General features: G+C 41.7%; 1 protein-coding gene across 1 annotated transcript in view; it reads left to right on the top strand.

Moving 5' to 3' along the window:
* The first annotated feature begins 11,633 nt into the window (after positions 1-11,633).
* The window catches only part of galnt17 (polypeptide N-acetylgalactosaminyltransferase 17), a 37,113-nt gene continuing 21,663 nt past the window's right edge, over positions 11,634-27,083 (top strand). The window contains exons 1-4 of the mRNA XM_033632362.2: positions 11,634-12,313; positions 12,441-12,799; positions 14,448-14,631; positions 18,961-19,127. Coding sequence (XP_033488253.1) covers positions 12,559-12,799; positions 14,448-14,631; positions 18,961-19,127 — 592 coding nt within the window. The 5' untranslated portion in view covers positions 11,634-12,313; positions 12,441-12,558. The remainder of the gene's footprint in view (positions 12,314-12,440; positions 12,800-14,447; positions 14,632-18,960; positions 19,128-27,083) is intronic.

Below are 27,083 nucleotides of genomic sequence, written 5' to 3'. Positions count from 1 at the left end.
AACATTAAATATCTTGTCTTTGGACTGTATTCAATTGAGAAGAGGTGAAAAAGGATTTGTAAATCATTGCATTCTGTTTTTATTTACATTTTACGCAGCGTCCCAACTTTGATGGAATTGAGGTTGTGTAGTGTGTCAGCTTTTCTCTGACCCACAAACATGTGGGTCGTATTACTTTCCTCATGTCCTACTACATCTATTTGAGAAAAAGCTTTAAAGGTCCAGTGTGTAGGATTTAGGGGGATACACTGGCAGAAATGGAATATAATAAGTATGTTTTCTTCAGTGTATAATCACCTGAAAAAAAAGAATTGTGTTTTCGTAGAATGAGCCGTTTATATCTACATAGAGAGTGGGTCCTCATCCATGGTGTTTGCTATGTTGCACCACAATGTTTCAACAATAGCCCAGAACGGACAAACTAAACACTGGCTCTATATAGGGCCACCAGCATCTGCCAGAAGCCCCTCTGCGATAATAAACAAAAGAAATGCACTACTTTTTTCACATGAAATTGATTTATTCAGTGCTTTTACTGATGTTAATCAATGGGTCCATTTGCTTTGGAGAGGAGGAGACCTCTGCGGATAATTTGGCTCGCAGTAAAAACCTCTTAAAGGTCTGGATCGGCTAGTGGCCGACGACAAGCCAAACAGTGTCGCCTGAACTCTGATATGTTACATGAAACTGCTTTATTTAGTGATTTTACACCAGTTTTAATCGCCTGGTCTGTTTGTTTTGGAGAGGAGGAGACCTCCATGGATAATTCAGCCTCTGATAAAAACCTCCTGAACAGTGAACATTGATTGAAACCCAACCAGGAGTTGATGCTTGGCCCACAGCAGAAGTTTCAGTTGGTTGTAATCTGCAATCCTCACCGCAGGACGCCACTAAATCCTACACACTGCTACCTAAGATTATGCATAATCTCCATTTTAACGACCTAAACACCATGCAACTCCTAAAAAGTCACACATGAGAGTAACACTGCCTGTAAGCAAAGTTACAAAAGCGACGTCAAAGAAGTACATTGCTGGCTCTGATCCTCCTAAAGCCCTGAGGCATGATGGGAAGTAGGACAGTTTAAATTAGAGCCAAGAAACCCAAGAGACATCACCCCACATGGATCTAAAACCATGCTGCAGTAGATTCAGTCGAACTGTATGTCCCTGATGTGTCATCTCAAGCAAGAACAAGGGGTGAAAAGGTCATGTGTTAAATATCCAGATTCAAAAACAAGTCAAGTCAGTTTTATTTACCACTCCTTTGACATCAGACAGATCTGACAGTTTGCATAGTTTGATTTTGCATACTGTCAAGAGGAGCGTGGGAGCTGAGTGGAGCACAGGGCCCTGGCAGAACATGAATGGGGGAGGCTGAGGAGTGATGGAGGAAATGACAGGATGGGGACAGGGATGACATGCACCACACAGCAGGTGCTGCTGTCGCAAGATGTGCGTGCCTGTAGCATGGGTGTGCATTAAAAGCGTTTCTTAGCGTGTCAGTGTTTTTATTTGCTTTTCTGTGTCTGCACATCAAGGAAAGCTGTGATGCAGTTCATCATCTCTCGTCACATCTCATCTGTAATATTGGTTCCATGAAGTAATTTGATTGGACGAGAGGCATTCCATGAGTGCTGATATAGAGTAAGCTATAACATCACTGGGACATGTAACAGTAAAATCACTCCGCTCACAGGTGTTATAAATATAATACAACCGTTAATTAACCAGCTGTCACACTCGCTACATTGACGCAAACTGACACTATAGCGTTACACCAAGAAGATGGCTATTTTCCCCAAAATTACATTTGAATTAAATTATGAGTGGTCGTCAGGAGAGCCAGGAGTCTTCTGTGCAGACCTCCAGGTGTGTTTGAATGCGGCCTTGCCAACATCCAGGTTTGCCAACGTTTCAGTAGCCGAACTGGACGAAGTTACACAGCTGCAGATCAATGTAAATACAAAGTAGCTTGTGAGTTCCTGGCGTGTGTGCTGCGTTGCCTGGCAACAGACTGGGGGAACTGGTTTTTTTGCGGAGCTACATAACATACTTAAATAATTTATTTCATCACCTTTGTTAACATTTCCTTACATTGCTGTTTAAGCTGTTGTTGAACTGTTGTGTAAAAGCAATATCACACTCGAGGTCGTGATGTTGTACTGTGTATCGTCACAGCCTGCGGCCTCGTGCCTATTACCGAATCACAGCCGTGACGATATACAGTACAACATCACTCCCTCTCCTGTGATATTGCTTAAACGTAAACTTATATAGTTCTTCAGTTCTTTATTTGTGCATATGATAAAATCATACTGCCAGACAAAACCATATATTACATAAAAACTGTAGGCCTACAGCTGGGATGATTAAAAAAATATCCAGAGGGCTTGTTAAAGGACACCTCCTAACACTGAAATTGATCACAGCTTTATATGCTCATCACCAATTTACAAGCAGACAGGTATTTTTTAAAATATCTAAAAAAGAAAACTCCATACTGTTATACTTAAGATTTAAAAAAAAAACCCAAGAAGACAAAAAAGAAATGAAACACAATTTCCATACAGGAAATAACAGACATAAAATAAATAGATAAAAGAAAAAAAACAATAATAACAATTACATATGTATTTTCTTCATGAATGAAAATTTAAAAATGATAACCATCGCATTATGTTAGTTTATCGTCGTGTCACTGTATTATGGTCCTTTTCTTTCCAGCAAGCATAGCAAAAAATGCTAGTAAATACGCTGATGTCTTGGTAGCTTACTAGCTAGCTAGCTAACATACATTGTTATTGCTTATTTGTTGTTTGCTAATTTGACAGCCCTGCATTTTGACTTATTCCCATGTGGCACCCCCCCTTTGATGGCATATAATGCTCAACATTAACCTTATGATCAGCAGCGATGTTGCTGCACTTGTTACCACTCCTCTAATATAAGTGCAGACTGGCAGGGAAGGAGCACGGATTGCTAACGTTAGCCTACATAGCACCACTAGTGGCCTGGTTATGAACATAGACTGAAGGGGTCCATGTCATTGGTTCGACAGCCCATTGGTTTGACATCCCATTAGTCCAACTGTCCGCGGTGCTGAACGGCTCGCGGCGGGCGTATGGTGCGCCGCGACCGGCTTGAGGCGGAGCAGGCTCACAGCTTACGTGTTTGTCACTTTCTTTTTCATTTTAACCCACACCATGATCTTTTCCTGACCCTAACCAAGTGGATTTTGTGCCTAAACCTAACCAGACCTTAACCACAGGGCATCATGATGATTTCGGAACGGACTTCGGAACAATGAGTTTAATATGGTCGGAACAATGGGATGTCGAACCAATGGGCAGTTCCCGACTGAAGCAGACCACTAGCAATTTATGAGTTGTTTGATATTTTTTGATCGACTGATAGCATGAAACTTAAGTTGTGAATGAATCGCAAGTGTCCATACTTTTCTACCTCCAGACAAATGTCAAGTGTCGTGGTAATACATTACTGGCAAAGTTATGTCTGTTTACATAAATGCCATCAATGATGATGATGATACTGATTGGGGTCTTGAAGGGTTGTCCCATTTCAAAGAGGAAGATTTCAACTACTACCTCTTGTAACTCAAGAGGCAAGGTGGCACCTGAAAATGAGGGGTAGGGGTAAAAACAGGAAGCAGGATCGTGTCTTACTCTTGAGTAACTACTGGAAATCTGATTACCAGTACTTAAACCATAAATATGCCACCATGGCAGAAAAAGAAAGACTGTAAGCTTGGAAGAAATCGTTTCACCCTGTTAAAGAACTTAAAAGGCCATTTTACAGAGAACTGTGCTGCTAAAGTTACAATGTTTGATTAAAATGTCATCCTTTCTAACATGGTGACCTTGAAGCCTCTAGTAAACAAACGCACCATGACAGGCCTCTATTTTAGACAGAGATATGTAGGTGGGCTGAAAACTTGCTTGTGACTGACCTAAAATACCCCTTGGCTCTCTGACTGAGCTTAGCATAGGCGTGCCACGCCACTGCCATGTGCAGCATACCCATTGTGATCCCTTGGAAAAAAGAACACCCTCCACTCAATCCAACGTGAAGGTCAATTTGTCTTTGCATCTGCCAAAGCCAGCTGAGATCACAATAGACTCCCATGAGCCCGATAAATGTCCCACTGCATGAATGAAACAAGCTTCTGGTAAGAGACGGAGCCAAAGTTTTTGATCACACTTTTTTTTTCTCCCCACAGTGCAGTGATTAACTTCATTACACTCAAATCCTACTCAGCAACTCCTAAAGTCTCGTGGAGAATGGTATTAACTTGTGCAGAGGTATAAGCCTGGGGCAAATATTTAGAACAGTTTTATCACTCGTGTGCCAGAGTTACATGCTGGCGTTGATGACTAAAGAAACTTGCCACACTATTTATAGGATAATCTCATGAAATCCCCCATCACTCTCAACCCACCCTCACCCTCCCATTTATAATTATCCTGCAGACTTTGTTCTCCTCTCTCCCTGTTCTTCCCTGACACATAGTGGAACTTAATGGAACTTCCTGTTTCTCTATCAAAGGTCCTGCACACCCACGCGAGAGCCTTGAGTCAGCCTCGTTGATTAGAGCTCAGTTCAAGACGACAGTGAGGGAGTTATCGGTCAAGCATACACAGTCACAAGATCTAATCAGTGTAAGTGTAGAGTCAGAGACTTGTGAAATGCTTTGCATTTTTAGTGTTCCTACTACGCTGACTGGAACAGGGTGGAATTTGATTTAGCAATTTCCAGGTCTTCATAAGTATGGAAAAATATTTGTTTTTTTCCAGAATATTGGTCCTACTCTGTTTTTTTAAATCTAAAATTATAAATTTCCAAGAATAATTTGTTCACACATGTGGAGGTCATAGTGTTTGGAGCAGGCACGCGCAAACAGAAAGGTGGCTGAACTGAAAGCCGTGCTAACAGTGCTAAAGACAGAGCTGACATTGTTTTGTTTGGAACCAGAGGGAGGACATCACGCTTCCAAGATGATGCTGTCCTGACCCACAGTGGTAACCACCGTATGAGCGGGTGCAGACTGGCAGTGATTAGCTAGCAAGAAGCTTGGATTAGGACACACACGTTGAGTGACTTCTTTCTCTGCTCAGGGTGCCATCACTCATATCTTTACATAGCGAATAGATGTTTGCTGCTGTATTAATGCTCTGAATCTCGTAGAACCCTTAAGCATGTCCGAGTTTTTTACAAGTTAAGCAGAGATTTAGTTATCACAAAAGTAAATGCACTATCTCTTCTGCATAAGGAAACCTTTATGGCTGCATTCTTCATTGTTTCCATGGACACAGTGCATAAACAAGGCTGCACAGGCAGTGTGAATAATAATTAAACTTTTTCAACTCATTTTAACTGTTTGTGCCGAGATTGCAAATATGGTCTAAAAAAATCTACTGAAAAGTCTGGAAATTTGAGTCTGGAAAAGTATGGAATTCTAAAATGGAAAATGTGGCACCCTGCACTCTCGAGTCCAGGCTTTTCAAAAGATAGTGTCAGGGGCATGTAACTAAAATCAACAGTCCCATGACATAGACAAATTGCCCAAACACTGACAAAAAAGTGGGAGTGACTGTTAAGATGCAAAAAGTATTGATTTATTCAATGTACAAAAGATGACAGTGACAGTTTTTCACAAAGGACCATCGTCAGCACAACTTACCAAAGTATAAACCCTGTGAGGGTTTATCACGGCTGTATAGGGTGTCTTTGATTATGAAATTATCCTGTCTTCAGCATAGAGGGAACTGTTCTTGTATTAAGGTCCTGGCATGCACCAATTGAGGAGATGACATCATCATTACCCAGACACTGATGTTTTTAAAAAAAAACTGCACAAGTAGGGTTAAAAAATTCTCTCTTTTAGTGATCTAAAACTGCATTTACATGTCGACAAGAGGCCAAATCATAAAGGACAATATTCATTATCAAAAACATCTGTATAGGTGTAGACAGGGCCTTACTTTACTGTGAGTTCTAGGTTTGCATTTTATGTCCTTGTTGAAGGTCCAGAGCTGAAATGCTGACCAAGTAAAATGTTAATTTAATATTGTATACAAGTTGTCCTAAATATGTCGGTGCCTCAAGGTTATAATTATGAACCATATCTTGTAATACAGAGTGTAGAAATAAACAACATCATTCAACTTGTGGCTAAATATGTCAGTGCAACAAATGTGCAATTATTTTCAGCTATTTATAAAATACATTTAGTTTGTTTTTTAAGAAATATGCTGTCCTTTAGGGGTCAGTAAACAATCTTATCCTCCTCATCTGCCATCAGAGGGTGTGTACAACATAACATATTCTAACAGGGAGGCAAAGGGGAGGTGTCCACTGCTAAAAGTGTGGCTTAAAGTTAGTGAACATAAAAACAAGACATGAGACAAGAAGAAAAGCCTTAACATGTCTCCCACTCAGCTGTCCTCCTATTTGGTAGGTATATCAGATATACTCTATAGAATAATATTTCTCTAAGCTAATGAGTTGCTTTTGGTCATTTTTTATGCAATCAAACAGAAAAGGGATGGGAGCACAAGTGCCTTAACTAAGCTGGCTACAGGCTTAAACTCTATAGACTCATCGCCACATGCACAGTGTCATGCTAATAGGCTCATCACAGATTGTTAAAAGAATTCTAGATGCAACGCTTTGAGTCTAAATTTCTTACTAAAGCTAAGACGGAAGTTATGTGTAAACATACAGTGACCATCTGTCACCTCCCTCTGGCCATGGACTTTGAAGATGTTGTCAAGCTGTTACTCTGATCAACACCGGCCAGTAGAGATGTGTCTTACATCTTTCAGTGTAGGCCCCACCATCAAGTTTCAGCTCAACAGTAAGCAAGCTTTTGGATTTAAAAACAAATCCTTTGGATCCACAAAAAAAAACAAACTTTTTGAATTTGCAAACAAAAGTTTTCAATTGACATCAATACATTTTTACTCACAAATTTATCTTACTTGCAATAAAACCTTTTTTGATTGCAGTGTCCATAGCTCTGCTTTCAAATCGTTACTGTGTGGAAAATTGTGTTCACTACCCTTTTCTATTTGGTTGCATAATAAAGACGCAAAAGCAGGTTAAGTCCATATTTCTCCAATGTCCTTTCATTTAAAATACAGCTTGTATAAAACATAATTTGCTCTTCATAACAGTGAGTTACAGCCTACAATGCAAACATCAACTGTAACAAAGTGTCAGCATGTCTCACTGGTACAGATTTAGTCAAAATTAGTAGGCGATGATATAAACAGTTTCATCGATATTTTGAAAGATCAACTTGTCAGTCCTCCCTGATGTACAGTTGTGACACTATTATGTCACAAGTTATGCTTAAGGTAGCAGAGGACTTTTCTATTGACAAAATTAAAATAATTTACGCCATAAAATGATGCAAAAAAAAAAGGCACACATTAGTGCATAAAATTTACCAGCATGCAGGACATTAAGTGTTTGATTTTTAAATTCTTTGGTGAAGGATCCCCAGACTCTCTGTTACATATGTGTCCCTCCACAATACTGAAACCAAATCTACGCAGTGGATTAATACAGATATCCAGTATCTGCAATAAACTACCATCAGCGGGTAGATTGACCTGGCTGGTTTATTGGTCTAGCTTAGGGATGTGCATTAACATCGGCACGTCATTAGTATCACCCAATATTGGCTTTAAAATGAACTATCAGAATCAGCTAACATGCTTTTTTCTTATTTTGTACAATGAATGAATATTACATACATTGAAAAGCATTCAATTTCACGTCTTCATCTGCTGGTGGGCCATCATGGTGAGTGTATGAATACATAATATGATGTTAATTCCACTACTGAAGAGACTTGATGATCAAATTAGGTGGGGGAAAGTATATATACCAATGACGTTTATCGGCCAAATAAGTTGTTATATATTGGCATATCGGATAACAGAAAAAAAATCCAGTATCATGCAGCCCTAGTCTAGCGCTAATGTATGAGTACCGTTATTTGTGATATATGTATTTTATATAAAGAAGTGCTTATGAAACTTTTCTGTATGTTTAGCTGAACTTTGCTGAGTTCATTTTATTTTGCACTACCACATGTCCATTTTTATTTTTATTTTTCAACCTCTGTCTGTGTTGTAAAGCCTCCAATTAAACTGCACCGTGAGCAGCTATGGATTTGCAGTTGTTCGCGGGTAAATGCAGAGCAAACTTCAACAACAGCTAAAGCAAACATAAACGCTGACAGACACACATAAACATTCAGTTGATTGTATCCCCAGAGCACAACCAGCCTCAGAGTTTTTACGTTTTTCCAGGGTTGAATTTAGTTCAACTTGCCGACTTGAAGCATGAACTGTCCGTCACTTGACTAGTTCCTCTATAGCAAGTTGAGGGGTTGACAAAAGTACTTGAGAATATCACGTTCACCCCTTCAACAAAAATCTAGTCAAATCTACTCTTACACTTATTTTTTTCTGTCGTCTTCTGCACTGCTGTCACACAATCTCTTGCTCTTACATTTCTCTCTTTTGTTCTCTCCTGCATCTCAGCGTGTCTCTCTCTACTGCTTTAGGAATTTTTCTCCTTTTGAATTTCAATTCCTCCCCAGCGTGTGCGCTCTCCTCCTGCCTTTTTCGAAAACTCTCTTTTCCCCTTTTCTCTCTGTATCTCTGCTTCCTTGTGTGCGTCTCACTGATGCTCTGTCTCTTCTTCCCCCTTGATGTTTCTTTCTGTTTGTCTCTTGATTCGTCTCACACAATCTAGCGCTGGTTTTGATCTCACTATACCTCTCTTTCCCTTTTTCTCTCACACACACTCTCAGACTGTCTCTTTCCTCCTGGGTTGCCTGCAGATCACAGTTGGCATGTCTCTCAGTAAGCTACAGAGTTACTGAGCTCCTTGATTCATCCCCGCTATCTGGGTGACCCATTTCTGCACAAACTCACACATTTTCATGCTGTGAAATGAAGTACTGTAAAGTGTTTTACCACATCAGTTCAACAATATACCTATACCACCAACATGAGATTCTTTCTCACTATAGATCTATAAATCTAGCCTTTGGAAAACGGAGAGTGGAAATGGAGAATCACAAAGGTCTATTCTCGGCCCACCATGTAGAAGAAGGCCTCGGTATGAAGAACAGACTAAACACACTCTAAACCAACCACAATTCAAGCAGGTAAATACGCTGTCCTTCAACCTGTGACACCAGAGAATAAAACTCCTCTATTTAGCTGTACAAGACTCCTGCAACAAATCCTACTGAATGGAAATACTAAATACTAAATCAATAACTCGAGCATCAGAACTCTGTTTACCAGGACATAATGTTCAGTCCCAATAGCTGATCACCTCACTGGTGAAAGAACTGCAAAGTTTATAGCTTATGGCGAGTAAGCAAATAGACCAGTTTGTGACGTCAGACCACAGAACGCTCTGTCAGATATCCCTACAAACACTTGAAATTTACCAGTTTCATTTACCCCAAACCATATACACCAGAAAAGTCACTAAAATGAGCACTGAAGCCATCGGAAATAAAGCTACACTAAATATGTGCCTGCACACACACACACAGATCATTCCTGACCTGAAATAACTCCCAAAATGTTAAGTTTAGGCTCCCTAAGTCTGTCATAATAAAATGGAGTATAGGATCAATTATTTATTTTACATACAGGGGCTGGTTCTGTTGGCTTCATCACACTGTGACCTCCGGCATGAACTGTGGCTGTTTGCAGCCAAGTGTGAAGTGTCAGGATGAGAGTCAGCACCTCCAGATCTGAGGCCATGGTTCTCTGCCAGAAACCAGTGGATTGCCCTCTCCGGATAGAATGGTGAGTGAGATGGATCAGTGGTTAGGCATGGCATCTGCAGTGATGCAGGCGCTGTGCTGGACTGTTGTCGTGAAGAGAAAGCTGAGCCAAATGGCAAAGCTTTCGATTTACCATGCCACCTACGCCCCAACCCTCACCTATGGTCATGAACTCTGGGTAGTGACCAAAAGAATGAGATCACAGATACAAGTGGCCAGAGTAAGTTTCCTCCGAAAGGTGTCTGGGCTCAGCTGTAGAAACAGGGTAAGGAGTTCTGACATCTGGAGGGAGCTCGGAGTAGAGCCGCTGCTCCTTCACATCCAGAGGGGACAGTTGAGGTGGTTCTAGCATCTCATCAGGATGCCTCCTGTGCGCCTCCTGTTAGAGGTATTCTGGGCACGTCCAACTGGTAGGAGGCCCCGGGGTAGACCCTGAACATGCTGGAGGGATTATATATCTCGTCTGGCCTGGGAACACCTCGGGATCTCCCAGGAGGATCTGGAAAGTGTTGCTGTAGAGAGGGGTGTCTGGAGTTCTTTGCTCAGCCTGCTGTCCCTGTGACTTTGCTTCATAAGCGGTTGGAAATGGAACGGAAAATGGAATGGCTTTAAAGGAGCAGTGTGTAGGATTTACTTGCATCTAGTGGCAAGGACTGCAGATTACAACTAGATGAAACTTCTGCTGTGTGCCAGGCGTGAACTCCTGGTTAGGATTCCTTCAGTGTTCATTGTTCAGGAGGTTTTTACCAGAGGCAGAATTATCTGTGGAGGTCTCCTCCTCTCCAGAACAAACAGACCAGGTAATTAGACCGGGTTAAAATCACTAAATAAAATAAAGCAGTTTCACTTTTCAAATCAGTGTTTCTCTGGCGCTACCTGCTAGCCCAGCAGCTGCTATGTGTGCTCACCTGTTTTCTCTGATCCAGGCATTCAGGAGGATTTTTACCTGGAGCTGAATTATCAACATAGGTCTCCTCCTCTCCAAAACAAACAGACCCAGTGAGGGGCCACAGTTTCACATTAAAGATCACTGTTTTTCCAATGCTGTTTGACTTATCCCACTGGGGCTGCTAACTGTGGTGGCTGACGTGAAAACACGAATAGCCCTATCTATATGGCAGTGAGACATTGCGAACTCGGTGGTGGGCCCACTCCCTAGGTATGAACGGCTCATTCTAAAAACACAGTAATTCATATTTTCAGGTGATTATACACTGAAGAAGACATACTTATTATTTTATATTCCATTTCTGCCAGTATGCCCCTTAATCCTACACAATGGACCCTAAAGAATACAATACTTTCATTCCTAATGGAGTATTCATCTATTGTGGTGTAACACTTCCACAAAAGTAAGAATACTTCTGCCACCACAGCTCATTTCACCAGATAAATTCCCTCAGGGGACAAAGACAAATCACAGGATGATGTATCAGATTAATCTGATGTGATTTCTCCCTATGAGGAGGAACGCAGTCTGAGACAATTGTATATAATGGATAATTAAGTTACTGTCTTCACCAGCTTTGTGAGGGTAATGACATCTCTGAATATAGTCGTCGAACATCATCCCATGGGCTTACCTCACGTGAAATGAACTATAAAACACATTTTTAGTATTTAAGACAAAAAGAATCTCCCCTGAAGACTAGGCTACAAATAGACCCAAGAAGCCCACTGTGGGACAGTGTGAAATATTTGAATGTTCTCTAATTGTAGATAATTGGCTGTCAGTGAGGAGACACCCTACCCACCACCCCTGACCTGCTGCGAAGTAAAACGTCACCGGATCCACTCCACGTTTTTCCCTGCGCCTTATTAAGCGCTGTGTGGGAGAATCAGAGGAAATAACAAGGCGCAACAAACAAGAAGGGCGTGCAGAATAACAGGAAAGCATCGGTATGTGCTGACTGAATGAGGAGAAAATGTGAAGGAACATCAGAAATCAGGACGTGTTTCTATGCTGCTGCCGCTGCTGCTGAGTTCCCGGAGCATCATCTGTACCTTGAGCGGAGGATGCTGCATCTCCTCATCCGCTGCTATCTGCTCACAATCTGTGCAGCCTCCTAAACTGCATCTCACTGTGAATCTCACAGCGTGTGACGGCTGGAAGATTATGTGCGAACAGGCTTTCGGGGAGCAGATAGGTTGACTTAACGTTTAGGAGGTTTTGCCTGAGCATCTGCAAGGATTTTTTTCCGCGCGCAGTCCTCCTCGGTCGCATCACTGCCGACTTGTGTTAGGCGCAAAGGAGGGGGAAAGACAGACTTGATAATCCCCTCAGTGTTCAATTATTTAGCAGTATCTGTTCCCCAGGATCAACATATGCTGGTGTCTTTGTCTTACATCCGCCGTGCGTGATTTTAAACCCAGGCTTGAAGTGGCGTTGACACGGATGAAAGCCGATGGCCAGGCGCCCCAAATTTCCTCAGAAGGGGGATGCAACCTAAAATAACCCCGGTGCCAAATGGTAAGAGAGCAGGTGTCTGACCACCAATCAGTGCAATGGAACTGACTTGTCGTATTGTCTCTGTTGGTATTTGCTGTTTATCTATAAGGTGTGTTCGTCTAACCCGCATGCTGAATTATTCCTGCAGCTTTCTGCACATCGCAAACCGAGGGAGCCCTGAATCTGTGACACATACGGCTTCTCCGGAGACTCTCCCCCCCTGCTGGCCCCCGAACAGTCGGAGCCCGGATATCGGCGACTTTTTAATGGCTTTTGTGTTTAGAAGATGGAGGGTTTTACTGGTGCTGAACGTGCTTGCGGTTGCGGGGTTCATGACTTACTGGGCCAAGTGCAACACACGCAGCGTCCGAGCCGCCGGTCCGGAGGTTCCGGCTGACGGGAAGAGGCCCCGGGGCAACGGGACGGCGCAGGGCCCCAGCATCAGCCATGAGGTGCTGCTGAAGAGGCTCAGCTCGCTGGAGGATGTGGTGTACAGGCAGCTAAATGGTAAGGTAACATTTAAACTGAAAAAAAAAAAAAAAAAAAAAAAAATCAGATTTCCTCAAGGAATCTGCATAAGTTCTTTCTAATGGGTTCCTCACATAGAAAATGTAATAAAGCAGCCTAATGAGTGAAGATATGTTGCCATTTTTATAATGTTTTTTTTTCTCCAAGACCACTTTTTTTTAAACCACTTCAACTGATTGAAGTTAAATTCAAAATTCCCAATGCAGATGACTATCTTAAAAAAAGAAAGGTTTTCTAATCATTAAGTAGCCTATATTATAATATAATATATAGACTGATGAAGAAAAGACATTGTCCTTCAGTGACAAGTAGACTTGTCACTGAAGGACAATGTCTTTTCTTCATCAGGGAGGTGAGGTCAGGGTGGACAGCAGAGCCAGAGCTTTTCAGCAGGATGTTTGCCAAACCAGAGGCTTGAACGCAGCTCAACGAGGCACTTTATTTATTTTGCCACCCACGTCCAGTCACACTAAGAAGAACCTTATTTTACCGCTAATTTGAAATAATGACAGCCTCAGGGCTTCATTAGCAGCTTGCAGCCTGGAAACAGAAATGTGTTTGACTTGAAAAAGTATTTCACTGCTGTAAAGAAGGTCTTTCAAGAGGTGGAAAACCTTTAACTACCAGAATGCACTGCGCTGTACTGGACCAATGAACGCTCCTGCTGGAGGGTGACATAATGCAAGCTTGGTTGTTTTGAGTGGAAACAATATGGCAGCCAGCTGGTAATAAACTATCTCAAATTACAGATAAATGGTAAGCTAAAATATGTTTCTGAAAACATTAAAAGCAAGATATGGGCAAGGCAGTAACAGAATCTTAGTTCATATTTGATCAGCACTGCTTAGTTTTATTAATCGATCTCAGTATTGGTTTTCACAATACCATAAATGGCACCCATTCCCTGTTCACAAATTATTGTGTTACAGCTGGACAGTGTCCAAAAATATGATTCTGAAGACACTGTAGGTGGGAACGTGCAACGCAGTAACATAGTCTTGGTTTATATTTGATCAGCACTGCCTAGATTTACAGTTTGATCAGAGTTTGGTCTGGGTTTGAGACAGAGAGGCTTGATCCACGTCTGTGTTGGTGGGCATATGAAAATGTAGAAGTCCAATCTGTAGTTTGAGCAATAGCCTGAGAGCCAGTAATAATTTTGAGCTGGGAGATGAGCAGGGAGATCTGGGTGCTGGTAAGGTGGAGGGAAGTTTACCACAGTTCATTTACACATACTACCTACAATGTTATGATACAAGCTAGTTGAGAATTGGCAAAATATTCCTTTAAATCATAGTATATTATTTCATCAGCATACAGAGGAATTACTGAGCTCAGAGTAAGAAACCCTGGAATAGGCCTAACTCTACACACCCCTGTTAAATGTATCCCTTCCTCAGGTATTCTGTGTGAATCTGTGCCACCACTTCTCATAATGGGCATTCAGCTCAGATGTTCACCTGTTTTGACAGCCACTGACTACATACTGTATGCTCATGTGAGGTTGGAGCGGTGATAGGGAGGCAGGCTATCAGCTGTAAGCCACAGAGTGCGTTACTGAGGGGAGAGTGACTCAGCCGCACTAAAGGCTCTTGACATGTAATCTTCTTTTGTTTGCTTCACCCAGGTCTGTCCAAATCTCTGGGCCTGATTGAGGGCTTCGGGGGTCGGGGTAAAGGCGGTCTCCCTGCAACGCTGTTGCCAGCTGAGGAGAGCGACGCTAAAAACCTGAGGGAGAAGTACGGCTACAACGCCTACCTCAGTGACAAAATCTCCCTGGATCGGACCATACCAGACCACCGGCCCAGCAAGTAAGTACATGTTACATGGATGAACTTAAAATTTCACCTTCACGTTTTTTCCACCCAATACATTGGAGATGAATGGAATTTTGTTTGTGGTGCAAACTGTGTTGTAAAATTACATATGAATAATTTATCAGCACTGTTTTCACTGGAACTACTTTACTGGTAGAAAGTGGTTTCAACAGTGTGTTCTGTCCATTAACCAGACAGACGCTGATACTGTTTATTTAAAGCCATGTTGCTGATGAATTATTAAAATGGAGCATAACGATAGTTTAGGCAGAGCACTGAAGTCCCACTTGCATTAGCTGATTGGCATCAGCTCTTTCATTCATGCTCCACAATAACTGGATCATTCACAGCTGTGTGGTAATCAGCTGACGAGTCACACCCAATCATATTCATGCAGGTATACACTGCAGCCATTATAAGCTGACACTTCTCCCTATTACTCTGCTGGTACGCTCATGGCAGCTCCCCCTTCCCCCACAACCTCCTCCTTACTTATTATATTTTAGGTATTGCTTAAAGAGACGGTGCACTCCCCCAAGAAAACATATTTTTCCTCGTACCTATAGTGCTATTATTCAATCTAGTTTTGGGAGTCGTGAATGTTGGAGTTGTCGGCCGTAGAGATGTCTGCCTTCTCTTGGTTATAATGGAACTAGATGACACTCGGCTTGTGGTGCTCAAAGTGCCAAAGAAATACATTTGAAAAACTCAACAGCAATGACTCCTTCCAGAAATCATGACCCAGTCACTCACTAATCCACAAACCTTGTTGTGAGCGGTTTCATGTAGGAACTATTTTCTTTTTACTGAACTACACCAGCCAACTGTATCACTGTGAAGAAGGAAGCATCTACTGCTAGCTCACCCAGCAGCACTGAGCTAGCTAACACTGCAGCTCAGCCAAGGAGAAATCTGCATTATGGCAGATTCTGTGGACAAAGACCTGCTCCCTATGTAGATATAAACAGCTCATTCTAAGGTAACAAACCCAACAATTCTTATTTTCAGGTGATTATACACTGAAGAAAGCATACTTAATATATTATATTCCATTTCTGCCAATATATCCCCTTTAATTCTACACAATGGACCTTTAACGTTTGGTTGACAGTTCATCATGCACCACCTACAGTGAAGTCCAAAAGCAGGCTGACATGCTGTCATCTGTCACTTTTTGCAGTGCACATGTAGTGTTCATTTGTAGGGCAATTCACCTGTTCTTATAAATCTCTCTCTCCCACTCTGCCTCTTACTCTCATATTTGATGAAGTTGCGCTATCAGGTTGGCTATCAATCTCCAGGCATGCATGGACACACACATACACACACACACACACACGCATGCATGCACGCACACACACACACACACACCCACACACACACACACGGAGGCAGTCCTTGGATTAGCAGGTGTAAAAGGAACGTTTCAAGATGTGCTTTCACATCATTGATGAATGTGCACATCCTTGTATGTCCGTAAGTGTGTGTGCATCAGCCCGTGCTCTTCCAGATAGCTCTGTGCAGTATGTTATATCTGCATGCATGGTGCAGGTTCCGTCTCCATAAATGCTCCTTTAAAGAGTCTGTCTCTGGCCCACGTTGCTGGTTAAGCGAGAAACAGCCCATCTATTTGAAAGTCAGGGATGATGAGAAAGCCCTCGGCCAAACGCTGCCACCAGCTGTGTGTGTGCATGTGTGTGTGTGTGTTTTGGGGGTGGTGGAGTGGTGGGATCAGAATCCTTCGCTCTCATTTGTCACTCGGGGGGGGGTCTTTTATGTTGCTGGGATCAAAGTGGCGTGTGAAGCGTGTTGGGGTGTGATATCTTCAGGCTTAGCAACAGCATGTAAGCTGGAGTCTGAGGAGTCTGCTATGTTTGGCTGAAGGTCCCCTACATTGCAGAGCCGGAGGAGGTGATAAAACTAAGAGAGAGGGAGAGACAAATGGAAAGAAACAAAGATCAAATGTCAAACTATGAGTAGTCTAAAGAAGAAATATAGTAGTTTTGGGGATGTACTGTAAATCTGCTTTTCAGGGATATTACATTTATTTGTCTAAGCCTGTTTTCCCCAATGTGTTACTTATATACAGTAGTAAGAATTGACTGATACAAAGGCACAACTTATCATTTGTATTGACGTATTATCAGCTGATCAGTAACAAGAACCTGCAGTGAAGAAATGCCAAAAGAAAACGAGCTGACTCTTATGGTTACATTCAGATTAGTCAATGAAGCTGTACTTGTAATGTGACAAGTTCACACTCTCTCACTTCATAATCATTCATGCTGCTACACACTGCTGTTACTGGTTACACTGATTTGCACCATCCCTGCCCCCTCTTGTTCTTATTACCATAATTGCTGTGGCATCTCTTGCCTTGTACATTATGTACATATTTTCCATATTCCAGTGTGATATGTAGCTGCTGGGTTTCTCTCTGCAGACCCCTTGGGGCGTTTTTTTTTTTTTTTTTTTTTTTTAAAACGAACTGTTGCACTGCTGCTTGGTTTCATTTGGGGAGCTTTTTCAAACACAGTGCCTTTTATGTAACTATCCGTCCATCTGTTTCAAATAAATAGTCCTAAATTCTTTGAATGCTGTGTCTCTGAAAGAAATATATTTTAACACACATATACTCCATCATGATGTTTGTAATATTTAGAATTGAGGCCTTTTCCTAGTGAAAAGTTCCTCTCAGATATCTTAAAAGGGAAAATAAAAAAGTTTATTGAAATTTCATGAAAACACTTGATCTATTTTAGAATAGCTTGTATTAATACTTAAAGTTGGGGTAGGCAGTACTCTTAAAAATAGGCAAAAAAAGGCAGAATTTGAAAATACCCCCTGCTCCTACAGCTCTCCCCTCTCTGTCCTAAACTCCTCCCACTAGACGACCAAGGTTATATGCAGGAGCTTCATACAGTACTCAGTGTTTCCCATACATTTATATAATTAATCTTATTTCAGTGTGGAGTTGCACACAGCTGATTCATTTGGCCCCTCGTTGCCCCGCTCTTGCTCTCTCTGTTTATCAGTCCACAAATGAAACAAGAATTAGCTAGCTAATGTTAGCCACCTCTCCGCCTCGCTCCCTGTCACAGTGGACTGCTTCCCTGGGAGAAGAGCAGGTAGCAGCTTGATAGACTGAGATTTGGTCGCTGGCTGTAGTGGCTTGAATTCAGCCAGTGCAAGCCCCCCAGCGCCGGGTGTCACAGCGGCCACTCCAGGTCTGACCTGTTAACTAATCCATCTGGGAGTCAGGGCTGTCTGCTCCACTGAGCTGGGGTTCGTGCTGGCTGGATTTGTGTTGCTGTTGCTGCTGACTGGGGGTCAGTCTTCAAAGCTGCTGCCCACTCCCCTCCCGGTGAGAGGGTCTGTAGTGGCGGGGAGTGAGGCGGAGGACACGCTGTGATTTGAGGCTCTAGCTAACGTTAGCTACATAACTGTGAACATGAAACTATAGCCGCGAGCCTTTGGCTCCAGTAAGCAGAAGGCTAAGTTATTAGTAACATTTTCTCTCCATCTCTGAAATGCTTCACAGATACTCGTTTTATTTTGTTTATTGGCAGACTCTCTTTTAGACTCTCTTTTTGACAAGTCTGTCTTCCTTTTTTGGGTTGTTTTGCAGTGTAGGCAGTTGTTGCCAATGCAGAGTCTCCGTCTTTAAATCAGGCTCTCAGTGAAGGGACATGCATGCAGATCTGTATTTGTAGAATAGCCAGTAAAAAAGACAGACGGGTAAGCACGTCCAATCGTTTCATTCGGCCTGTATGAGATGACTGGACAAGCTTGTTAAAAGCATGCAACAGCCACAGATAGCTTTTTTTTCTTTAATTTTTCAACACATTTAATTTACTGATTGCTATAGGGATGTAACTTCCACAAAAATAACAGAAAATGCTTCTAAAAGAAGTTGCCTACCCAAGTTTTAATTTCACATGGATAATACATTTTTTGATAAAAGGAATTAAGACAAGAAAAGGAGACAAGTACAGAAAGGTGTTTCTTCTCCCACTCTCAGAGCCAAAGCCTCACCCTGCCTCTTTCCTCTTCATTAGAGCTGTTTAAACAAAACAGCCTCCTATCTGCAGCAGACACACAGTGAATAGGCCAGTTTGGTTGGTTGAACAGGAAGCCGCATGTGGTCCGCCTTTCAGCCTCAGCGAACAAGATGTCAGCAGCTCCATGGAGGCAGTTTGGTCTCTTACAGTAATGATGGAGGATGAGCAGAGCATGCAAAGCCCAGAATGTAGGCTTCACAGGCAGGCATGGAAAGATTTTATTTTTACAGATGGTGTGGTGTGTTTGCGTGTCTCTGTGCAGATGCAGAAAGGTCAGCTACCCGAGAGACCTCCCCCAGATCTCCCTCATCTTCATCTTCGTCAACGAGGCTCTGTCGGTGATCCTGCGCTCAGTCCACTCAGCTGTCAATCACACTCCGGCTCACTTGCTCAAAGAAATCATCCTTGTGGACGACAACAGCGATGACGGTCAGTAGAAATAGAAGATTTCCTTTTCCCAGTTCCAAATGACCAATGTGACAATATCTTTTACTCCCTCTGATATGAATCTGTTGCAAGTTAAAGACAATATTTGTCTGTAGAGGACGATGAAGAGAGTTCAGGCAGGAGGCCTGTACTCTCCTGACAGTAATGGGGGGAAGCAACAAACCACAAGTCAAGTAATCATTCAGTATCCTTGTAATATTTTGTTTCAAAATTGTATTATTAAATACTCAAAAAAGTGACACTAGAATCAGAGAAATAATAATTCCTTGATCCCAGGGGTGTTGCGATACACCAGTATTAACGATAACTGTGATGTTTAGAATATGAAATAATACACATATGATAATGTCATGTAAATAATCTAGCACCTCTTAAATCATTTCCATATCTTGCCATTCTTTATTTGTCTTCAATTCAGATGTTCAGTTCATTTTATTGACACAATGAGCACCAAAGTATAATTCATTCAGATTTACCAGTAACATAGTAAACATGAGAGGTGAAATAAAAGGTGGTGATCCTCTATATCTGAAGCAGTCATGAAGTCTGAATAGGCCTATGTTTCCATAATCCTTCAGTCCGTAAGGGTCCACCGTTCAGAAGAATCAAAAGGGGTTTTCACTTAATCCAAGTTGTGACTGTTGTTTTAAGAGGGTAAAGAAGTGTGTCCATATGACACTTTTTTTATAAAGGTAACATTCATACAGGTATAAATAAACAATTTGATTGTATTTACCATCTTTACTGAGCAAGAGTTTTGTGTGAAAGGAATTAAAGGCCTGTCCCATATAGATGCATGTCCCAAGTATACACAGGTTGAGTTTAATGACAGAAGCAAAACAAAAGCCCAGGCTATTAATTGAAGTTTTACAGTAATTTACTGACCAAAAAAGAGTGTTAGATGTGCCACATTTATTCACTGATTAATTATAGTTTATGGCAAGCCACAGAGACTCTGGAAAGTTACTAGTCCCAGCTAGTTTTTAAGAGACTGTCCACCAGAAACAAATATCCCCCAAAATTTCAAACTATTCCTTTAAAGGAATCTGCGTTCTGCTCTGTTTTTAAATGAAAACTCCCACACAACTGTTAGCAAAAAGTGTTGACGTACTAACTGTCCGACAGCCCTTTCAAACAGGGAAGTGAAGCTGTTACCTATGCTTTCTTCAAGCCACTAGACTCCATTGACAGAAAAAGTAATTTTACCTCACAGGGCGCAGGAGCTGTCGGTCTACCTCTGACTCGATTGTTTAGTTTGTGTCATTGTTTGACCTTTGGAACTGAATAAACCTGGCATCCACAGCAGTATGTGGTTTTGCATCATGCAGAAACCTCCATCAGGTCACTGAGGAAAAAGTTTTAATAAGGAAATAGCATTTTAAAGGTCCACTGTGTAAGATTTAGGGGGATTCAGTAGCATGTAGCGGTGAGGATTGTAGGTCGCAACCAGTTGAAACATCTCCTGGTTAGAATTCCTTCAGTGTTCATTGTTCAGGAGTTGTTTTTTTTTACTAGAGGGTCTCTTCTTCCAAAACAAACAGACCAGGGGATTAAAACCAAAAAAAAAAAGGAAAAATGCAGTTTCACATTAAAATATCTATCTTTAAGTTCTCTTCACAACAGATCTTTTTGCCTATGGACATCTAAACAAACTGACTACACATCTAAACATACAGGCTCCTGACACGTCCATTAACACAGTTACTGTAATTGCGTAAGCAGCATCCCAAACTCTGTTTCATTTGAAAGGAATACTTTAAAATTAAGATTTATGATCTCATCTGTTGCATACAAAGAGTAGGAATCAAAACATATTACACACTCCAAACATACCAAAATCTGTGTTCACATTGCAGGTATGTTGTGATGTGGGTAGGACAAAGGCATCAAACTTGTGATACGGCTTTGTTGTGGTGACAAGGTGATAAGCATCTCCTTGACAAAAGCCGTGGTCATTGCTTATGAGGAGCAGCATTTGTTGAGGTGACTGATGGTGTCAAACTTTTGCAGGTCAGACAGGCAGATAGAGGCGGAGTACCACAATTGGATGTCACGGGAGAGATGTCCCTGTCTTATTTATTGGGCAGGGCTGCCAAGCCGGACTTTGTGAGATGAAGGGGCAGAGAGAGAGAGAGAAGAGGAGGGGAAGGAGATGAAGGCAGGCAGAGCGAAAAGGACAGAGGAGGTACAGGAAAGATAAAGAGCAAAGGCTGGTGCTGGAGAGAAATTAGAGAAGAAGGCATGAAACTAAAAGAAAGAAAGAAAAGAACGAGGAGTAAAAGGCGGCTGAAGGGTTTGAAAATAGGCAAAGTGAAAAGGAGGGAGAAGGAGAAATGGAGATGAAGAGGCATCAGAGAATGAAAGGAGAGGCTAAAAGAGCAAACCAGCCTATTAGAGAGAGTGGCAGAAAGAGAGAGGGAAAGGATGAGAGACAGAGAGGTTCTAAGATAAATGAGGTCGGACAGGGAGGAGAGAGAGAGAGAGAGAGAGAGTGCAAGACGATGGATATCCGGAAGAGAGAGAGAGAGAGAGGGAGCAATCTGAGAGAGCAGAAAGCAAAGACAAATAATGAGGACGCGGGAAGAGAGAGATGAGTTGAGGCTTTTAAGGATAATGCTGCTATTATTCTATTTCTCTTATTGTCAACAAATTTCACGAATAGACCAAAACCAACACTGTCTTAACCTGTCACTCAACACTTTCTGACTTCCCTATCCTGTCTGTTCACTCAGCCCCAAACCCCTTTGGTTTCTACTAAAGACATCTATCTTTTTTTAATCTTTGAAGTGTCATATATATATATATACATATATATATATATATATATATATATATATATATATATATATATATATATATATATATATATATGTTTATATATATGTTTCCTTTTTAAAGAAAGGCCTTAATACTTTCACAATAGCGCTGAGCACAGTATTTTTTTTAGCAAATGTACTATAGGAAATACAGTGGCATGCAAACACTTGGGCACCCCTGGTCACAGTGAGCAAACATATGTTTTGAGACAAAAAGGGTGCAGAATTTCATGAACACATGAACACCTGTCCAGCTGTGGATCAATCATGCTTTGGGCTTGTGTTGCAGCCAGTGGCACGGGGAACATTTTACAGGTAGAAAAAGGAATGGATTCAGTTAAATTCCAGCAAATTCTGGAAGCAAACATCACAGCGTCTGTGGAAAAGCTGAAGATGAAGAGAGGATGGCTTCTACAACAGGACAACGATCCTAAACACACTTAGAAATCTACAATGGACTACCTCAAAAGGTACAAGCTGAAGGTTTTGCCATGGCCCTCGCAGTCCCTCGGCCTAAACATCATTAAAAATCTGTGGATAGACCTCAAAAGAGTAGTACATGCAAGATGGCCCACGAATCTAACAGATCTAGAAGCCTTTTGCAGGAAGAATGTGTGAAAATCCCCCAAACAAGAACTGAAAAGCCCCTTTTACACTGCCAGATTTTCCGTCAATGTTGGGCGACCTATTCTTCGTGCTGTAATCGTGTGCACCTACCTGTGCAATGAGAGATTATTACCCAAAACAGTTTTATATGGAGCCCCTGAGGGGACATGGGGGACAAAAAAATAGATGGATGAAAAAAAAAAGACAAATACTGTTGTGCTCTGCTGAGAAATATTATAAGTCTCATTGTGCACCTCCCACAGCACAGCATGCAAAGGACAGGGTGAAAGTAAATATAGCCTAGATCAGCAGGTGTGGTGATAATTAAATACTCTCTCAGCCAGTCACATCACTGGTCTCATAACTCTGTAACAGCTGAGCCACCGTTAAACGTGATAATGAGCCCAGCAAATGAAAAGCTTTACCTCAGGAAATGTCTGATGAGATGAAAATGGGCCCTGGTAACCAGATGTCTCCTTTATAAAAAAAGCAGAATATCGAGTTATAACCTGATGTGTGAGGTCTGTGTGGTTAAACTGTAGCAGCCTGTTGTCCTTTCTGGTGATTTCATGAAGGTAGACAGTGAATGGATGTGCGCAACGACCATGCATTAGTCAGAACAGCACCCATACCTCAAACACCAGTCCTTGGTTCAATAACATATTTTTATATGAATTATTTAACTCATGAAATGTGAGCATCACATAGAATACTGATACAGTTTATAAGGAACCTGTGTTTCAAACTAAATACTTGCTGCAGATGTGCTGAGACAACAACGCATTAATGCTTGAAATATAAAAAAAATAATTAAACACTCATCAAATAAAATCAGCACAGAAAGTGGTTAAAGGAACAGTGTGTAAGATTTTTTTTAGTGGCATCCAGCAGTGAGGACTGCAGATTGCAACCAGCTGAGATTTCTCCTGGTTAGAATTCCTCTAGTGTTGATTTTTCAGAGGAGGAGCCACTTCCTATGTAGATATAAACGTCTCATTCTAAGGTAACGAAAACACAGTGATTCTTATTTTCAGGTGATTATGTAAGGGATAATGTATAATGAGCCGGTGAATACTGGGAAAACAACTCCCTTCAGGGGAATAGAACACCGACGCGCAGTGCTACTAGCAACGGTCATTACACAGTAATATCAGACCACTGAATGCCGCGACTGACCAATCAGAATACAGCATTTAATAGAGCCGTGTAATAAACACTAAAGAAAACATACGTATTATGCTATATTCCATTTCTGCCAGTAAATCCCCTAAATCCTACACACTGGACCTTCAAATACAAGTTTGAGGAACGTGTTGAACCCCACCACCAGTGCTTCTCTCCTCTCTCACTTGAAATTGCTGGTTGGCTGAGAGCCAGCTATCCATCACAGAGGGGATGAGACCGCAGCGGCGCAGAGGGCGAAGCATGCAAACAAATAACACTCACCACTCTCAATGCCTGCACGAGTCACCTGGCTCTGCGGCCTCACATTGTACACACCCGTGTGCTTGTGTTATGTGTGTGTGTTTGTGTGTGAGAAAGTGAGAGAGAAGACACAGCATGGGAAATGAGTTTGTGATCAAGAGTGAGAAAGAAATGAAAAGACACACAGAGAAAGAGATGGAAAACACAGAGAGCATGAGAAATGTGTTTTTGTTTAAGGGAATTTTTAAGTGTGTGTGTGTGTGTGTGTGATGCAGAGGAAGAAGGGTTGCGAGTGTTTGGGCCTGGGGGGGGCGCTGATGAGTTGATTTAGAGATCAAAGGTGGAGCAGTCTTTGACGCTCAGGAAGCAGCAGACCCTGTTTGGTGTTGTTTGGAGTCTGTTGGAGCTCAAAACAACCGCAGGGGAACAGAGAGAGCAGATCCGTGTCATCTCTCTGTTTCTGTGGGTGCGCCATTTGCGTGTGAAAAAAGTGTACTTATGGTGGAGATTTTCAGTTGGTTGATGATATTAATTACAGGCCTTGATGGTTGGGCAGTATAATTAAACAATGACACAAGGAGGACTTACTGCACCAAATTTTTATCATTACTTTTTAGCAAATCAACTACAATACATACACAAATGGACCCATCCCCACCAATCTAACATCACATGGTCAGATATTGAACAGACAGTTTGTAATAACATTCCCATCTCAGACTTACCATTTCTCAATCAATCCATCAGACACCACTCTTGTTTTAAAACATTAACAATATCAGCAACTCTGACAGCCTGGTGGAAATTCCACAAAATTACGAACTCAACACTTGGGCCATCAAAATTCACCCTGATCTGGAACAACCCCGACATTCTCATCAACAAGAAACCACTTTGCTTCCACACATGGTTAGAAAAAGGGATCACTCATCTACAACACATTTTTCTGGACAATAGACTGGCTCCATTCTCCCACCTGGTCCGGGAGTACGGCATCGGGAGCAATCATTTTCTGGAATACCTACAACTTAAATCATCAATTCAGGTCACTTGCAGCACCACAGTCACCAACCTTGACCTCCCCCCATCAACCTCAAAACTAGTTAACATCTGCTCCACGAAAAAACTCCTCAGCAAAATATATAGAATAATGTCACAATCCGATGAAACTCGGTCTCTACCCACAAGACGATGGGAAAATTACCTCTCAATTGCTCCTGATGCCAACTCCTGGAACCAAATCTGTCAAAACATTTATCTCATGACAAGAAATGCAAATCTACAACTAATTCAATACAACATACTCCACAGAACTCACTATACAGGACAGAAAATGTTTAAAATGGGTTTCTCACAGGAAATTTGTACTAACTGCACCCAGAACAAACCAGACACTTACATCCACGCCATCTGGCACTGCACACCCATTCAGCAATTTTGGAGCAAGGTCACAAAGTCACTCTCAACTTTCTTGAGCTGCCACATCCCTCTATCCCCCTTACTCTGCTTACTCGGTGACGCATCAACAATAAACTTGAACAAATCAAACAATAAATTGCTCCTAACAGCCCTAGCTATTGCCAAGAAAACTATCCTCATGAACTGGAAATCAAAAAATAACACAAATATTACACAATGGAAAAACTTGCTTATGGATCACATCTCTATGGAACATTCCGCCCAGCACACGACAGCAGAACCCCTCTCCATCTGGTCACCACTAATTAACTTTTTACAGACCTAACCTATCCGACTTTAGTTTTTGTTTTTTTGTTTTTTATGCCTGAGAACCAACCACTATATTTACCCCTGCTATTAGTATTGCTGTTATCATCATCATTGTTATTATATCCACCTTATTTTCAAACACGGAAGTAAATAGTGATCAACTTCCGTTTTTTTGTGCGTGACTTCCGGTCAGCCGCTTTCCCTCATGCTTTCCCTTACCGGAGCTAACGGTACAAGCTATTTTTTTTTCAATTTTCAGTTGTTTATGTTATTCAATCAGTTAGTTAGTTAGTTAGTTAGTTAGTCTGTGTATTTTGTATAACGTTATATAACTGTGCCCACGTTTCCGTTGTAACGGAAATGTATTCCCTCTAAACGCGAATAAATCGCACGTCAATCATAAACTATGAACCAAAAAAGCACAATCTATCCCGAGTGAGACAAACTGCTTGATCCCCGTCTCCAGTGTACCAGCAGAGAACCTGCAGAACCGAATCAGTGAAAAAACACACCGGGCTACACAGCCTCTCTACCTGAGCAGCTGAAGCTGCGGCTCGCACCCTCGACACAGACACACAGACAGTGCTTCTGCATGTCAGCCACACGTGTGCGCAACTGTGAGAAATAAATATGTGAGGTGTACGCTGCTTTTCTATCTTTTTTCCCTTTTCTTTCTTTCTTTCTTTCTTTCTTTCTTTCTTTCTGTCAGCGACATACACTCCTAACACAGGACGGGTTGTTTTAATTGACTGAGTTGATCATTAAGCCATAGTGATGCGCGGATCGGCTCTGATAGCACCCGAATCAGCATGTACGCATCAACCATCCAGCCGTTACAACATGATTGAGCTAGCAAAGCAGTTTTGTGTTGCTATGTGTGGTATTTATTCAGTTTTGGGAAATCACGATGTCTAGAAAGCATCAGTGGCTGCAGCTGACAGGGACAGCTAACATTAATACTAGCAGCAAAGCTAGTCATCTGTTAAAAGCCTCCCGTTGTCGGATACGACATGAAACTACTCCAATTAGCTCAATCATGTTGTAACTAAGACATCCGCTGGAGAAAATATTTTTTCCCGGGCCACTTTGTGAGTTTAGTGAGTTATTACAGACACGGCTAACGGCTAACAGCTAATGGTTAGCCCAGCTAATCTACGATAACCATGTTATTAATTACACACAGATAAAATACTAATGTTTATTCAGTCATTGTGTTTATAGACTTTACAAACATCAGATTAGTCTAAACGGTGATATAGTGACGTGAAAAATGTGATATATACATATATATAGCTAAACTCAGCAAGGTAAACAACAAGGGGATTCCCATTTACACAGTGGTAAGAGTGCTGGACCGGAAGTG

Source organism: Epinephelus lanceolatus, chromosome 4, assembly GCF_041903045.1.
Source record: "Epinephelus lanceolatus isolate andai-2023 chromosome 4, ASM4190304v1, whole genome shotgun sequence".
NCBI lineage: Eukaryota > Metazoa > Chordata > Actinopteri > Perciformes > Serranidae > Epinephelus > Epinephelus lanceolatus.
The sequence above is the reverse complement of the archived record's forward strand: the minus strand, read 5'-3'. Positions and strand labels throughout refer to the sequence as shown.